The sequence below is a fragment of the Macrobrachium rosenbergii genome, chromosome 57 (genome assembly GCF_040412425.1).
Source record: "Macrobrachium rosenbergii isolate ZJJX-2024 chromosome 57, ASM4041242v1, whole genome shotgun sequence".
In the NCBI taxonomy this organism is placed as follows: Eukaryota; Metazoa; Arthropoda; class Malacostraca; order Decapoda; family Palaemonidae; genus Macrobrachium; species Macrobrachium rosenbergii.
The window spans coordinates 20,248,087-20,265,744 of NC_089797.1; the positions used below are offsets into that span (position 1 = coordinate 20,248,087).

General features: G+C 35.2%; 1 protein-coding gene across 1 annotated transcript in view; it reads left to right on the top strand.

Moving 5' to 3' along the window:
* The window catches only part of LOC136837094 (glycoprotein-N-acetylgalactosamine 3-beta-galactosyltransferase 1-like), a 20,587-nt gene extending 10,249 nt beyond the window's left edge, over nt 1–10,338 (top strand). The window contains exons 4-8 of the mRNA XM_067101703.1: nt 2,353–2,471; nt 2,946–3,056; nt 3,929–4,077; nt 8,361–8,534; nt 9,888–10,338. Coding sequence (XP_066957804.1) covers nt 2,353–2,471; nt 2,946–3,056; nt 3,929–4,077; nt 8,361–8,534; nt 9,888–9,938 — 604 coding nt within the window. The 3' untranslated portion in view covers nt 9,939–10,338. The remainder of the gene's footprint in view (nt 1–2,352; nt 2,472–2,945; nt 3,057–3,928; nt 4,078–8,360; nt 8,535–9,887) is intronic.
* The last annotated feature ends 7,320 nt before the right edge of the window (nt 10,339–17,658 follow it).

Sequence of the window (17,658 nt, forward strand, 5' to 3'; positions counted from 1 at the left end):
ACAAAACGTAAAAAGTATTGAAATTACAAGGCCTTCTGTTCTCTAACACGGATTTCAAAGTATTGTCTTTTTGCTCAAAACATAATTTCAGAGTTATCTACATTTATAAAAATGGATGTACTGTATGTATGTATGTGTGTGTATGTTCAGCACAACTCTGAAACACATTGAGTAATTTCAACCAAACTTGGTAGACATAATGACTTACTGTCAGGGAAGAATACTGTGGGGGTTAGACATCACTGGCACCAAAGGGGGTGGGGTGTGGAAAGGGGGTGACGTAAAAATAACCAAAAACGACCGATATTAGTGTCTAATCAATAGTTTAGGTGGTCACTGAGATGAATAGTGACACTTCTGATGCCCTTTAAATCCAAGTTCAGCCCAGATAGGAGGTGGGGTGAGAAGGGAGTGACATGTAAAGATAACTGAAAACGACACATAATGTCTAAGCCCTAGTTTTCAAGGTCGCTGAGATGAATAGTGACACTCTCGATGCACTTTAAGTCCAAGTTCAGCCTCAATAGAAAGGGGGGGTGAGAAGGGGTGAAATGACATAAAAATAACTGAAAACGACAGATATTAGTGTATAATCCATAGTTTTCGAGGTCGCTGAGATCAATAGTGACATTCCCGATGCCCTTCAAGTCCAAGTTCAGCCTCAATAGGAAGGGGGGCTGAGAAGGGGTGAGAAGGGGTGACATGTGAAAATGACCAAAAATGACAGATATTAGTGTCTAATCCATAGTTTTTGAGGTTGCTGAGATGAATACTGACACTCCTGATGCCCTTTAAGCCCAAGTTCAGCCCCAATAGGAAGGGGGTGAGAATGGGTGGAAAGGGGATGACATGTCAAAATAACCAAAAATGACAGGTATTAGTGTCTACTGCATAGTTTTCGAGGTTGTTGAGATGAATAGTGACACTCTCGATGCCCTTTAAATCCAGTATCAACCACGATATGAAGGGGAGGTTAGAAGGGGTGGGAAGGGTTGACAAATAAAAATAACCAAAAACGACAGATATTAGTGCCTAATCCATAGTTTTCAAAGCGCTGAGATGAGTAGCGAAACTCCTGATGCCCTTTAAGTCCAAGTTCAACCCCGATAGCAAGGGGGGTGAGAATGGGTGAAATATAAAATGTCAAAAATGCTGGCAATGTAACTGAAGCAACTACCTTAACAGAAAAAGGAGAGATTGTGAGAGAGTGAGAGGGAGAGGAGGTGAGAGAGAGAGAGTAGAAGGGGTGCTGGGAGTAGAGAGAGAGAGAGAGAGAGAGAGAGAGAGAGAGAGAGAGAGAGAGAGAGAGAGAGAGAGAGAGAGAGAGAGAGAGAGAGAGAGAGAGAGTTTCTTGGTTGTCATTCAGAGTTTTCCTGGGCAGTGCTGTGTTGGTCAGCTAGTTGTTTATAAAGAGGATGAAATCAGTATGGAGCAACAACTTGTCCAGTATGTAACTAATATTCATATCGTTTTTGAGAAGGTATGCAACAGATCAACAGCTATTGTCCTGTGTGTATGGCAGTTTTGGTTTGCCTTTTTTCTTCTTTTTATTTTTGCACTTTACATGTTTGGCTTTTTATAATGTATTTTTAGTTTGCAATTTCTGATCCTTTAATGTTTATAGTTTTCTTAATCATGGTTCTATTTGTATTCCAAGTTTTGTGCCATTTTACTTGTTTTACCCATTCTGTCACGGTTTTAGTAAAACAATTCATTTATTGTAATTTCAATGATTTTCGCGTTGTCAATAATTTTCAGATCGAAAGCTCGCAATAAAATGTCCTGCATGGCCTTGCCAATATTATTCGTATGTAAACGCGTGTGTCCTTTTGTGTACAGCCTTTCTCGCTACTGGCCCTAAAAAACCATGTTAAATTATGTTATCTTGCTTTGAGCTCCAGGACCGTAGGCGACATTACCGTCATTATTGTTGTAAATCAGAACTGTTTTAGCATTAATGATTTTGTGGGCCTTGTTTTTTTTATATGGGTTAAAGGCTCCCTTCTTTTAGGTGTCAACAATGCTATGAGAGATTCAGGCTGCCTTATATGCTCATACCCTGATTCATTTCCCATTAATCCCAAGTCAAGAATACTATTTTCATCATCTGCGAATCACTTAAAACTAAGTATTAAAGGCCAAGTGTTCTTTGTTTTTGAAAATAAAAACAAACTTCAAACAATTTTTACCGATGTATGTATGTTTCTCTCTCTCTCTCTCTCTCTCTCTCTCTCTCTCTCTCTCTCTCTCTCTCTCTCTCTCTCTCTCTCTCTCCTTTCTTTTCTGTCCTATTTGCAAGGATTTACTTTCAAGTCACATAAGTCAGAATAACTGAAAGCATTTTGGTTCCAGTTACGCCATCCTAGAAAACCTGAGGTACGTTTTGACACCCTATGATCCTGAATTTCCTATTGGCTTAGGTGAACGGGCGATTGTGAACGGGAACAAAGCTATGAGTTACTTACAGGGAGGTAAGGCATGGCACCCACTTTCTACTCTAAAATTCAGTTTTCTGTCTACATTATCTGGCTGCGTGATGCTATCTGAAGCTGAACATTATTGTGCAGAATGCATTTTTAAAACAATTTCCTTTCCATAGGGATGACACGCAACTAACCCTAACTAACCACTAAACATTTTCATCCGATGAAGAAAATTGCATGATGGCGTAGAAAAGTTTTCCGTTTAATACCTGTTGAATGTTTAGTCCATAAATAAAGTATTTCACGAAGAGAACTTTATTTCCAATAGCTACAACTCTTGACATGATAAACCGAGAAAGGAAAATAATTTTCACTACATTCAAAATAGCGATCTAAATGACCTCCTAGACAATGAATTGTGCCAATTTTGCTGACTTACTTTGTTGCTATTGCTTGTATGTGTAAATGTTTAAATTGATTTGTCTTTATTAAATAGTTTATCATTCGGTACCCTTTATAAAGGCGCTGGCTACGTTCTAAGCAGAGGAGCTCTGAAGATCTATGGCAACGTAACTTATCACAATAACTCACTTTGCCCGATGAATCGGCAAGGAGGAGAAGACGTGTTGTTAGGTAAGGACATTTTCCTCCTTACTTTCCTATGACCTCCTGAGCGTAGTTAAAGTCACCTTCTGTGTACATTTTCTACGAATATTTTGATAAAAGGTTATATGGCAAAGTTCATCATTTCCCATAAAAAATAACAATAGAATGAACCAGGATAGTAATACCTAGTACTGTACAGTATTCCCAGTAATACGATGGTGTAGGCTGCATACCTTTCGCTCTGTTTTCATAAATAGTCTTATTAATTTGAAATAGTCTAAAATAGCATCACTATTGAATCCTCGCACCAGAGAGAGAGAGAGAGAGAGAGAGAGAGAGAGAGAGAGAGAGAGAGAGAGAGAGAGAGAGAGAGCAGTAATTCTTGGTAGCAAAGGTACAGAATGCTGTGATGTATTTTAAAACACTTGATCGAATTATTGATACCTACAGCCATCGACGTCAACGGTTCAAAAATAAATTATTACTAAGTAGATAGAAGTAAATAATCTAGCCAAATTTGAGACTTTTGTATGTCTGTTCACACCCTGTGAATATATGACATTTTCTCACTGTAGAGACCCTAGACAACTTTCATTTTTTGACCCTCTGTGTCCCTTTTGGCGGTTGTTTCTTACAGTATGATTTGCACGATACACTCCGGAGACTTCATTTTGCAAAGTCCCACTGGTCCCCAGTTTCAGAACTTTCTACCTTTCATATCTTCAACCATTCCTTTTGACCATTTTACACCAACAGTTCAAAGTCTTCAACCTTAACTTGCTTCAGTTCTTGCCCCTAATTTGCAACAAATCTTTTGTGTCATTTATTCAAGGATCTGCTATAAAAATGATTCAGTGGTCTGGCTGAGCTGACTATTACTAATGACCCATTTATTCCAGGACAGTGTCTTACTAAGTCAGGAATACTTCTTGGTGATACAAGGGATGAATTGGGAAGGCACAGGTTTCACCAGAAACCCCCTGTGGATTACATACAAGGGATATGGCAGAAATGGTACCCAAATACAATTATTTACACTTATGGTAAGGTTAGTTTCAGGTCAGCCCAAGGAACCGTTATCATTGCAGAACATCTTACCTTTTCATAATGTTATATATGGAAAGATATATATATATATATATATATATATATATATATATATATATATATATATATATATATATATATATATATATATATATAGGTCATATATATATGGATATATATACATTATATATCCGGCGATATATATATATATATATATATATATATATATATATATATATATATATATATATATATATATATATATATATATATGATATATATATCGTATAGCTATATATATATATATATATATATATATATATATATATATATATATATTCATATATATATATATATATATATATATATATATATATATATATATATATATATATATATATATATATATATATATATATATATATATATATATATATATATATATATATATATATATATATATATATATATATATATATATATATATATATATATATATATATATATATATATATATATATATATATATATATATATATATATATATATATATATATATATATATATATATATATATATATATATATATATATATATATATATATATATATATATATATATATATATGTATATATATATATATATATATATATATATATATATATATATATATATATATATATATATATATATATATATTATTCTGAATTAGAATAATTACTTATCAGCAAGTTCACTATAAAACCTAAGTCACAGCTCGTATGTGTGTGTAAGGGTCATTCAAGAAGTTGTTGGCCTTGCAAGAGAAACATTAAAAACTGAAGATATTGCTTGGATCTTTTTCAGCAGTTTTCCCAACTTGAGCGTACTGGGTCCCATGATGTTCAAGCAAAGTTATCCTTTTGCAAAAGAAGACTGCATGCTATGGGTGCATCTGCACTGCGGTAAAACATATTGTTACCACACATCTGTAATTTTCTGTACGCACATCACAAACAGGCTGAATGCAAGTTAGTGACTCATTGGTAGTCGTAACTGGTGCTTCCCACTATTACCCAGCATATGCCAAAGATTCGTTTTTCACTTAAGGCCGTTGACTTGTTTTCAACCTGTTTGTGATATATATGCAATAGGTTTCTGACATGTGTTTATGACATATTTTACTGTAGTGTGGATGACACTGATGACGGACTCACACATTAGCGATTCAGGGACGCGCAGTGCATAACTGCCGAAAATTTGCTAACTACGACGTCATTACGATGTAATTATGACCAAATCGCCAACAATCACCATGAATCGTTACCGCGTCGCCGAGTTTGGCATTGTGCACCAAGTGATGGCGGATGTGTTCAGCTGTTTAAAACATAGGCAGTCCGACAGCGTCAACAGTCATTTGTCATCATGTCATTGGGCACTACGCAACACTGACGCAATGGCGTTGCCACTGACACAATAGCGTCGCCATTTGTTGTAAATAGATTGCGCACATCGTAACTTGCAATTGTGACATGCACCATCCATTTAAAACATCTGCCATCATTTCGTACACATCACCAAACCTGGCGAAGCGGCAATGATTCATGGCGATTGTTGGAGATTTGGTCACAATTACAGCATAACGACATCTTCATTAGCAAAATTGCGGCAGTTATGCATTGCTCGTCCTTGAATCGCAAATGTGTGACCGAGTCGCTGACAATGATTTATTTTGCGGCCCCAGGCCCGCGAATGATGGCGATGATCGCCAAAACCAGCCATCACGACATGCGTGTCCTTGAATCGCCAGCCAATGTGTGAGTCCGGCATAAGCCTTCAAGAACTCCAACACAATATGAGCGTTTTCACCGCTGATTCCAAAATATTGACCACGTTGGTGGAACACCATTTTATGAAACAGATGGAAGTCAGAAAATGTGATGTGAAGTTGTTGGGAAGGGGAAGGAGGCAACAATTAATTCATAGCCAAAGTTGGCACTTCAGCTATTGTCACTTGCTTAGTGAGAATGGGGCGGTAGTCCTGAGACATAGACTGTCTGCTCGTATCTTTCCTCTGCATGACCTCTTTATTACTCTCTTCAACAGTTCTCATTCTTGAGTCTCACCAGTAATGGTTTGATCCTTTTTGAAGAGGTCTTTGTTGATTAACACCTACTGAATCCCATGTTTTTGGAGGTGAAGAACCGTTGTGGTTACCTTGCCTACTCTGAATCTCTGTTTTAAGTGGTAAACTTATGCTTCATCCTAAGACATGACCCATAGTGTAAATTGTCAGGGCGGACTTGAAACGAGTCAGAAGTGTCAGAAATTGATACTCTGGCTAGATTCTGTTCTGGTGCCAGCTTTCTTGGCATCCACTATTGAATGCAAGGAATTCTTCCTAAGAACATTTTCTGCTCCCTTTTCGTAATTCACGCATTTCCAACACTCATTCCCATATGTCTGGTGAAAATAACAAACAATGTGCTCACAAAAAGAACTTATGCCCATGGTCTCAGTTATGAGCTGGACAGCTAAACATTTAGTAAAAGCAGTTGAAGTTATAGCCTTCAACTGCATATACTCATTTTCAACCCAATGTTTTGCTGTTTTATTTTATCTTGAGATTTTAGCATTCAAAGGCTTAGCTCATAAAAGGTACATACTTGATTTGTTCTTTCTTGGAGAGTCCTAATATTTTTTAATCTCTCTCTACATACATATATATATATATATATATATATATATATATATATATATATATATATATATATATATATATATATATTTATATATATATAAATTATATATATATATATATATATATATATATATATATATATATATATATATATATATATATATATATATATATATATCATAACACCCTGTACTTATCCACAGTTTTATGTATATACAGTATATATAACACCGCCCAACTTTTAGAGGAAATCAGCCTAAATTAAAAACAGTGGGCGCTATGGGAGAGTAGGCCCGTGGATTGCTTTCGGCCTACCACCCAACATTCTACATGGATACAGATGGGTGGGTAGCCGTGGCTAGTGCAGGGTTCTCGACCTTCTTAAGCTGATGAGCACCCACCTGTTTTCCAGATAAACTGTGAGAGCACCACAATAATTTTAAAGTTTGGGAATTAAGAAGCAGTCAATTAGCTAGTGAAAGACTTAGTCTTCGTTTATCTAAAGGTAAAAATTTAATTACTTGCATTGAAGATTCAAAAATGATTTTTTGCTCCTGGATGTTTATTCAGCGTTATTGATATTCAGCAATCAAGCATATTTTACATAGCTGTTATAGATATTATAGTACTTTAGTGGCACAAAATGATTCACAGGTAATATGTTTACCTCTTATTTCAGATTGTATTGGTATCTAAAAATGTAACTAAATGAGGCTTATTGTTCAATAACAAACCAAAACATACGTTTGCTTATTATCAATTATATTCCTCATTACGTTAATCATGTTGTGATATACGTGGAAAACTACAAAGAAAAAAAAGAGAACAAATAACATTCATAAGAAGTATTATTTCCTGTGTACTGATACACAAGCCAATTATTTCAAATCTTGGACATTAGAAAAAAAATAATAATAAAACAAATCCACCTCTCCGCTAATTTGTGGATTCAGTGAGAACCCTCATGCTGACCTGCTGCAGTTGGCTAGGTACCTTTTCTATGTTTGTCTCATCAGTGTTTGCCAAAGCAACTCGCAAGTAGTGTTACAGTATATACATAAAACGAAAGAGGCGAAAAGGCATTTTAAATTCGGCAGTTAGCCCTACGAAGGGTTGGTGCTCGCGAGCATGATTTTAATAACTTCGAAAGAGCACTGCCAGACCATCAGAGAGCACAGAGGTGCTCGCGAGCACCAGGTTGGGAACCCCTGGTCTAGTGCAATCAAGAAAATGCCATTGGGCTAGCAACCACACCCCTTTATACTGGTAGTGCAAACTGAAGGGCTTACTTTTTAGTAAATACACACACACACACACATATATATATATATATATATATATATATATATATATATATATATATATATATATATATATATATATATATATATATATATATATATATATATATATATATATATATATATATATATATATATATATATATATGTGTGTGTGTGTGTGTATATGCGTGTGTGTGTGTTTGTGTGTATCACTGGCCAAGGTTTTAGAATTTTATGCAGGAATGTTGCTGGATATTTAATATTATTAACAATACTAATCATATGAACCCAGTCGATCGAATAATTATTTGTTTGTTTTAGGGAATCGACAGCATATCAGAAACGGCAGTATCTTTCCACGACTTGAAAGATGAGTCTCATCTCTACATCATCGAGTACTTCATCTACAGATTGCAGCTCTTTGGCGTCGAAGGCAGATTCAAGGGACCCGAGGTAGCGCCTCTCCCACCTGATCATAGTGCTGTTCCTGTGGAGGTAAGAGGACAGGCACAACCTCACCATGAATGTTCTACATTTATACATCAGTATGTTTTCTCATATATATATATATATATATATATATATATATATATATATATATATATATATATATATATATATATATATATATAACTATACATTATATATATATATATATATATATATATATATATATATATATATATATATATATATATATATATATATATATATATATATATATATATATATATATATATATATATATATTTATATAATCAGTATGCTACAGACGTCCTTTAATATCAATTCGCTCTACCTCGGAAATAATATATTTTCATATATATTTGTTTTACCGAAGGGGAATTTTTAGCTGATAATAAGTTCGTCGTCCCGTGGGCTCGAACCAGCGAAGGACAAGAACTAAGGACGTTTGTAGCTTACAGATTGTTATGAATCATTTTGATGTGATAAAAAGTCATATATATATATATATATATATATATATATATATATATATATATATATATATATATATATATATATATATATATATATATATAAAATCAACTAGTAAATTTTCACTAGATACGTATGTAATTGTAATAAACACAAACCCTCTTAAATTCTGGGAGTTTTCACACTTTTTGTGGATACGCTTGTTTTTACAAAGCCTTACATCCAAATGCAAGAAAATGAAATAATTCTGATGTCCGTAGAGGATTACACTTTTATTCGTTACTAGCTTGACTTCGTTATAAGTCTATACATTATAAACCGTGAATCTACTGTGTATACAGTATATATATATATATATATATATATATATATATATATATATATATATATATATATATATATATATATATATATATATATATAATGTGTGTGTGTGTGTGTGTGTGTGTGTGTGTGTTTGTGTGTGTGTTTCGTTGGATTGTGATTAGTATTTGCCATTTTATTTTTATTATGTTCGGTCAGTAATTATTTTTTTCTCTCATTTCTTTGGACCCTATGTGAAGATTTTCGTTGTAAGCTTGCATCGAGGGTAACAGTTTGGTGGGGTTGCTGAAAATGAATAATAATTATAATCATAATGTTAACAATAATAGGAACGCATAACCATGTGCGTAACGGCATTAAAATTTCTAACTCACATCAGGAGCGCAGCCAAGACTCTAAAGGGAGAGGCCAGGTCTCTCCCAGATGACCCACAGAGGCCCTTCCTGTGTTAGAAAGTAGATAATAATAATGTTGATTAAAGGTGTCACCAGAGACAAACAATTAGTCTTTTTTGATGAATGCAACCGTTTTTCCTTAATGCCGATATGTGACCTAATATATGACCTTCCTTCCTTCCTTCCTCAGGTCCTGACGCGGTTTCTGAAGCCAAAAGTGAACGAAAGTGAACGAAAGTGAAAGCGAGAGGAAAAGACAAGACAGGACGGGGGGAAGTTCACCATCATAAAAAACGCTCTTGAAAACACTTTCTGATTTTATTTCATCATTCAGTAAATTGCTGTCTATTCTTTTGTTAAATGTGTATAATATTTTTAATGATAAAAGAAACGACCACGATGGCGATGAAAATATTTATTTAATCGATCATACATACATACAAGAAGAATGCTTTATTGATATTTTCAACTTATTATTTCCATACTTCAGTAATACAGTTACTGTGTCATTATTTTAACTATCCTTTACTATTTTCATTGTTACCAGTTGTAGTAATAGCAGTTGATTTAGTAGTAGTGTTAAATAATGAGAGATAGACATATTAAGAGATTGAGGCAAAGTAAAACAAGTGACTCATGAACTTCATTGTTCCTATTTTCACCCAGAGAGGCTGACGACGTTCTTCGGTTTTCAACAACTTTGAAATTTAATAATCTGCTTCACAAAGTAAGCTCGCAAGGGCTAGAGCCCTTTCCGATCACGCTTATCATTTCATTTTATTTTATGAAATTTAGGCTGTTGAGCCAAGCACTGGGCCACTTTTGGTCATTCAGTGCTTAAGACAATGAAAGCAGGGAATTGGAGTGGACAGCAGAGTTAAGAGATCCAGAATATTCAGATGACCTACAAGAATCCTGAGGTGGAATTTAGGAGAAAAAAAAGTATATCTTAGTGAATTCAACCAGACCACTGAGCTGATTAACAGCTCTCCTAGAGAGGGCTGGCCCGAAGGATTAGACTTATTTTACGTGGCTAAGAACCAATTGGTTACCTAGCAACGGGACCTACAACTTATTGTGGAATCCGAACCACATTATAGCGAAAAATCTATCACCAGAAACAAATTCCTCTAATTCTTCATTAGCCGGCCGGAAACTTGAACTCGGGCCTAGCAAGTGCTAGGCGACAACTCTACAAATCGGCCAACGAGGAACTGGAATTTAGGTTGAGAGCAAGGCCGAAGAAAGGAAATGGTAGCGCCCCTTGCAATTCATTTGAGGTCACAAGTTCGATCCCAATGTGAATTAAAAATTGATTGATATTACACGCTGATTGTTTGTTGGTTATTTCCAGTATTATTAATATTACTCTTATGATTATTATTCATTTGAAGTAACCCCACCAAAGAACTGAATGTTCAAATCAATGGAATGAGAAAAAAGAACAAAAAACTTAATGAATACAATGAAAACAAATGACAAATACTGATCGCAATCTAATGAACACACACACACACACACATATGTTACACATATTTTCAGTCACAAGAACTATACTGTAAGTGGGGCTCTTCCCACCTCAACCACTATTCAGTCTCCATTCGAATCTTATGTCTATGTCACCAGTTCACTTAAGTGGCTACATTCCATAGTGGCCATATTCATTTGTAGGTGTGTCTACTGGTGGGCATGCATGAGCATGCATGGGCATGACTATGTATGACGACGCATGAAACATTTGTAGAGAGAAATCATCTCCCATTAATATTAAAAACCAACTTAGTTCACATTAACACCATTACACCACGTAGAAAGAAATGTTCAAAGAAATGATAACAAAATGATAATTCACCAGACTGTGAATTTACTGTTTTATCTTAACACTCACCTTACTCTACAGCAGGAAACTTGTTAACACCTCAGAGTCCTCACAGCTCCTTCAGCTCCTCCAAAACGAATGTATGGCTTTCTAGAGAAGCTCCAAGCACTTACTCTAAAAGCTACCCCTAATTACACACAAATACACAAACACACAAATCCCTTCATCACGACACACCCCCCATGTTTGGTTCTAACCGGAAAAGCTTCTAGAACATTCGAGAGAAAGTGCTGATGAGCACTTCCGCTCACGTGTCGTGACACCTAACATTGCGTTCAGTCTGGAACGTGCTGAGCCCACACAGCATCAGACTTTCACCTATGCTCTGAATGCCTGATAAAACACTACATTGTTATGTACTAACAGAAACACACACACACAACACACACACACAACACACACACACACACATTTATATATATATATATATATATATATATATATATATATATATATATATATATATATATATATATATATATATATATATATATATATATATATATATATATATATATATATATATATATATATATATATATATATATATATATATATATATATATATATATATATATATATATATATATATATATATATATATATATATATATATATATATATATATATATATATATATATATATATATATATATATATATATATATATATATATATATATATATATATATATATATATATATATATATATATATATATATATATATATATATATATATATATATATATATATATATATGTAACAGACAGAATTAACACCTTTTTGAAGGTGTAAATTAACGTGCTCAACGATCTTTATTCATGAAACGGAGGCGTATGAACGTTCGCTCACGACAACACTTTCTCCTTTTTCTCATCTATTTTCTCTCCTCTTCTCTCTCTCTCTCTCTCTGTGTATCGCCTCTCTCTCTCTCTCTCTCTCTCTCTCTCATCGTTTTCCAAAGTTCACCCACCCGAATCGCACTCATTCTCACCAAATCAATTAAATGGACCATTTAAAGAAACGCAATAGTTTCTACAAAAATAGGTTTATTATTCAAATAACCCAACAAGAAATGAACAAAACAAAGCAAAGATTAAAATGCATAATAAATGAATTATCGAGTTAGATAACTAAACTCTGAACTGTAAAACACTTCTGATTAAAGAAGTCTCACTATGGCTAATAGCCTGAAAATATCCAAACTCACACATACTCCCCAAATCAATAACTAAAGTCATGTCAAAAAACAGTCTACCACATGTTATTCCAACCAGTCCACACTGTCCACCGACATCTGTCCACAGACATCTGTCGGAAGAATCAAACATGATAGAAAACTCCCAAAAATACATGAAATGCAAAACACAATAATGGAAAGTGTAAAATGCATAGCCAAGATATGGCAAACGTAACATGACAAAACAATAATATAAAAGAGGTATGAATATTCATATTAAATCTCACACCAGTTCAAAAGTTCATAATGATTAGAAAATCATAGTAAAAATCACAAGTTCAATTTTCTCCCATAAAAACAGAGATTTCAAACTCTACCTTATCTGCCGATTTAAAGCCTGGATCCTCTCCAAAGCTACGTCTAGACAACTGCAGTTCTATCACGTTAATGAACGATCAAACTCACTTTTAGGGCAGATTTTGGCGTAATCTAGATCAAATTAACGCACGTACTCACGAATATACATAACACTTCGGAGATCACCTGACTGGCAATATTGCTGAGGAATCAAACTATTTGTTGAACACAAAAGATTTTACCTCGAGTCTCTCGACCTACTTCCATCTGACTCCATAAATTCTTTCATCACATCTTAAAGCATTGAAGCTATGAAATGCATATATGTGTCCTTTAAAATTGTAGCAGCCATATTTTTTCTGAAATAGAGCTCGGCCACCACATAAGAGCGTCTCGCTCTCCTTAACGGCAAACTAAAACAAAAGCATATGTATAAAACATAACAGAATAGAGCTATGCTCAATCAGCAATGTCTACTGCACTGCAGCTTTAAGGACTGCTCTCATGACGCACTTCCAAAGTCACTGGGGTTGAGTTCTTAGAGCTTTTACATGTAATCTTACAAACACGAATAAGCTTTACTACCCCCACAACAAGAATTATCAGTAAAATAGCTATTAAGACAATTAAAATTGTCGGCATAATATATTCCTGATACTGAACATCACGGAATCGTCAATGTCTTCCAACGGTGGAACCGTCATTGGCACCTTGGTTGTAGGTACCTCCACTACCAAATGCTCGTTATGCGTATGACGCATAATTATCTTCTCGGAACTGTTGAATACAGCACGGCTAAGTACGAGAAATTCCGTAGACAGGATTCTGCAGGATGAATCGAACTGCTTGGACCCTCGATGAACGAATGTCGTCGACTTGTTGCTCTGGCACATCATTGTAACTGCATACTCCTTGCAAAAACACGGCAGGAAGAGTACTGGTGGACTCAATGTGGTAATCTCGCAGGAACTGTCTAAAGTCACATTCTGTCGGAGTCTGTCCATGAACCAACGATAATTCACAACCACCCACAGACACAACTCGCAACTGGAAAACACTACTGTCACACACACACTCTCTCTAACTAAAGTACAACTCGTCTTATAATCAACTCCCGAACCTTGACATCGATCTCCCAAAATGAACATGGTCTCTAATCTATCCCATGTCACTACTGAGTCTCCCAAAACACTCGAAAAGGTCTAATAACAAAAAGGTTTCATGTTACTGAACCAAACAAAACTACTAATGCAAAAGTCAAAACACTCACAATGTGAACTAATTCCAAGTTTGTATCTCAGAATAATCACAGTCAACTCACTATTAAGCACAATAACTCTACGGAACTCACCCATAAAAAAAAAAAAAATTCTATCCAAACACTAAAAGGTATCATATCTCGTAAAAGACATGAAAGTTCTACTCTGGTTAGCAAATATTTCGCAACACCTGACTAACTCTCAACAAAATAGCAATTGACGTAATGGCAATCGCTCCCACGATCTTAACAACTACAATTACTCACAACTCAGCTCTCTTCATTTAACAAAAAAAGAAACTGGAAAAAAAATCCAAATACTCAAATACGATCTCCCAACCCGAAAAAAAGATCAGACTTGTTCGGTCCGATATACTAAGTACCTCCCCAAAAAAAAATAATCTAAACAACACAGATATTGCGTCAGATGATAAAATACATCATAACACAACAACCCACTAACACACGGGTCAAATCTCGTATGAAATTAGCCCATGTCTCAATTCCTAAAATCATTCGAAAACAAATGATTAAGAACTTCAACATCCAAAATGAACAAGAGACAAAAAAAAAAAAATATCATATATATATACAAACATCAACCCACTTATCCCTCTAACTATATACAAACGTTCCATTATTACTATATACAAACGTTCCAACTTTTCTTTAACTTCGAAATATGGGTCAATTTCGTCACTCCAGTGTTTACATCTTTAACTACAAATCTATTCCCTCTTTTGATCTCTACAATCTCAAAAAGGTCCGTGGAACTTCGGACTTAACTTATAATTCAGATCATTCCGAACATTCACTTTAACAAACACTCTATCACCCATCGAAAAAACTACTCCCCTCGATTTCGCGTTACTTTTCTCTACCATTGCACGCGAACTAAGTTCAAGTTCTTTACTGATACGTGCAAATCTTTCTCTCGCTGTATTTATCAATGAAGTGACCGTAACATCACCCTGAACTCGCTCTGGTAACAAATCAAAAGGTCCTTTCAACTTGTATCCATACAAAGCTTCTGCTGGAGATATCTTAATTGTGTCATTCATCATAGTATTGATACTATATCGCACTTCATCCAAAGATCTGTCCCAATGTGTATCGGAACCTCCCACCGTCATGCGCAAAGCTTCGATTACTTTCGATTCGCCCTCTCACACAACCCATTTGCTTCAGGTCTATACGGGATTATAGATACTTTCTTTATCCCCAACAAATTAGCAAGACCGTCTAAAGTCTTATTAATAAACTCCCTACCATTGTCTGTGATCAGACATTCAGGAACACCATATCGACAAATTATCCCCTTAAAAACGCTATAGCAACTTCCTCAGCTGATTTGTATTTCAGTGGGAAAATCTCGACAAAGCGAGTCAACTCATCAACAACTACTAATAAATGTCTATAACCATAAGCGGACTCTGAGAAGTTACCCAGAATATCCATATGCACTCTCTGAAACGGCCTATGTGGTATGGGATATGAACCCAAACGACACGACACTGTCGTCGCTGGCTTATTCGCATTGCAAATAGCGCACTTCTTCACAAAGGCTTCTACTGCGGAAAACATATTTTTCCAAAAGAACTTTGACCTGACGTTTTCATACGTCTTGTCCACACCCAAATGAGGAGAACCAAATTTACAATGTACAATGTCTAGAACTTGTGGTACTAGACTCTCTGGCACGATGATTTGTGTAATCTCACCCATGCTTCGAGTACTTGGCAAGTTATACTTAACTTTTCTCACCAATAAATTATTCTCCAACTCTAGACCAGAAAAAGGCAACTTATACCCTTTCTTCGGTGAAACTCCCTTAAGAAATGCCTTAGCATCTGACAACAATTTATCTTCATCTTGCTTTTGTTCCAGCAAGCCTATGTCCCAAGTGACATTTTCACCCGTAATATAACACACTGCGTTACTCTCACTATCACGAATAACAATCTCTCCCGAGACTGCCGACTCACTATTTCTCCCGAAGTATGCACTGTAGGAACGTGTATGTCCTCTACATGCGATCTCTCAGAACTACTAATATCAGAGACATTAGACACCAAATATTTACTCTCTTCTCCCACACAGGATTCGGTGTGTATTTCCTCATCCTCGACCGGAAAATATCTGCTCAATGCATCTGCAACTACTGTACATTATGCTTACCTTCAATGTATTTGAGGTTTGCATCAAAATCTCTCAATGTCAGGAACCAACGTGCTCTCTTGGGCGACAAATTTGGCTTATTAAAACGCTCTAACAACGGTTGATGATCTGTAAAAATCTCAACTTTATTTCCCAACAACAACATCTTAAAATGAACAAGGCTAGAGACGACTGCGAAAGCCTCCTTGTCCACAACTGACATCAGCCTTTCGTTACTACCACGCGTTTTGAACTTTCTGCTATAAAAGCAATTGGGTGTAATTTCCCTTCAAATTTCTGCATCAAACACGCACCTATACCTTCCTGACTCGCGTCAATCTACTAAGGTGAACGGTTGACTAAAATCTGGAAACTTCAAAATCATGGTGGGTTCACCAAAGCGTTCTTAAGCTTCTCAAAAGCTAATTGTTGACTATCACCCCAAACAAACTTAACGTCTTCTCATAACAAATCTGTCAATGGAACGCTATTGTAGAAAATTCCGCAACAAAACGGCGAAAGAAACCCGACATACCTAGGAACGAACGAATCTGTTTCTGGTTTTCTCTCTCTGGAAAAATTCACAATGGCTTTAACTTTCTCTGTCATTCACTCTAACTCCCTCTTTAGAGATAACATGTCCTAAATAGAATCAATTTTTCTCTTTAAACTCACATTTGGCCAATTTGACCTTTAACCCAAGAAATGAACAAAACAAAAAGATTAAAAGGACTTCTTTAACACCTTTAGATGTTCTTCAATTGTATCTGTGCATAATGAGAATGTCATCCATGTACACAAACACCGACTTTCCTAACAATGCCAAAACAGTACTGTATTAACCAGTCTAGTAAATGTTATTGGGGACCCTTGTAATCAAAAGGCATCCTATTAAAACTCCAAAATGTCCCTTTGGTACCGAAAATGCTGTATGCATTTACCAAGACTCTCACAAAGGGGAACCTGTAAAAACCCTTAAATAAGATCTATAGATGAATATATATTCTTGCCACCGATCTCAACAAACAAATCAGGCAAACAAGCTACAGGATATCTATCTGGGCATGTTTTTCATTCAATTTACGAAAATCTACACAAACTCTGATACTACCGTCTTTCTTAGGAACTG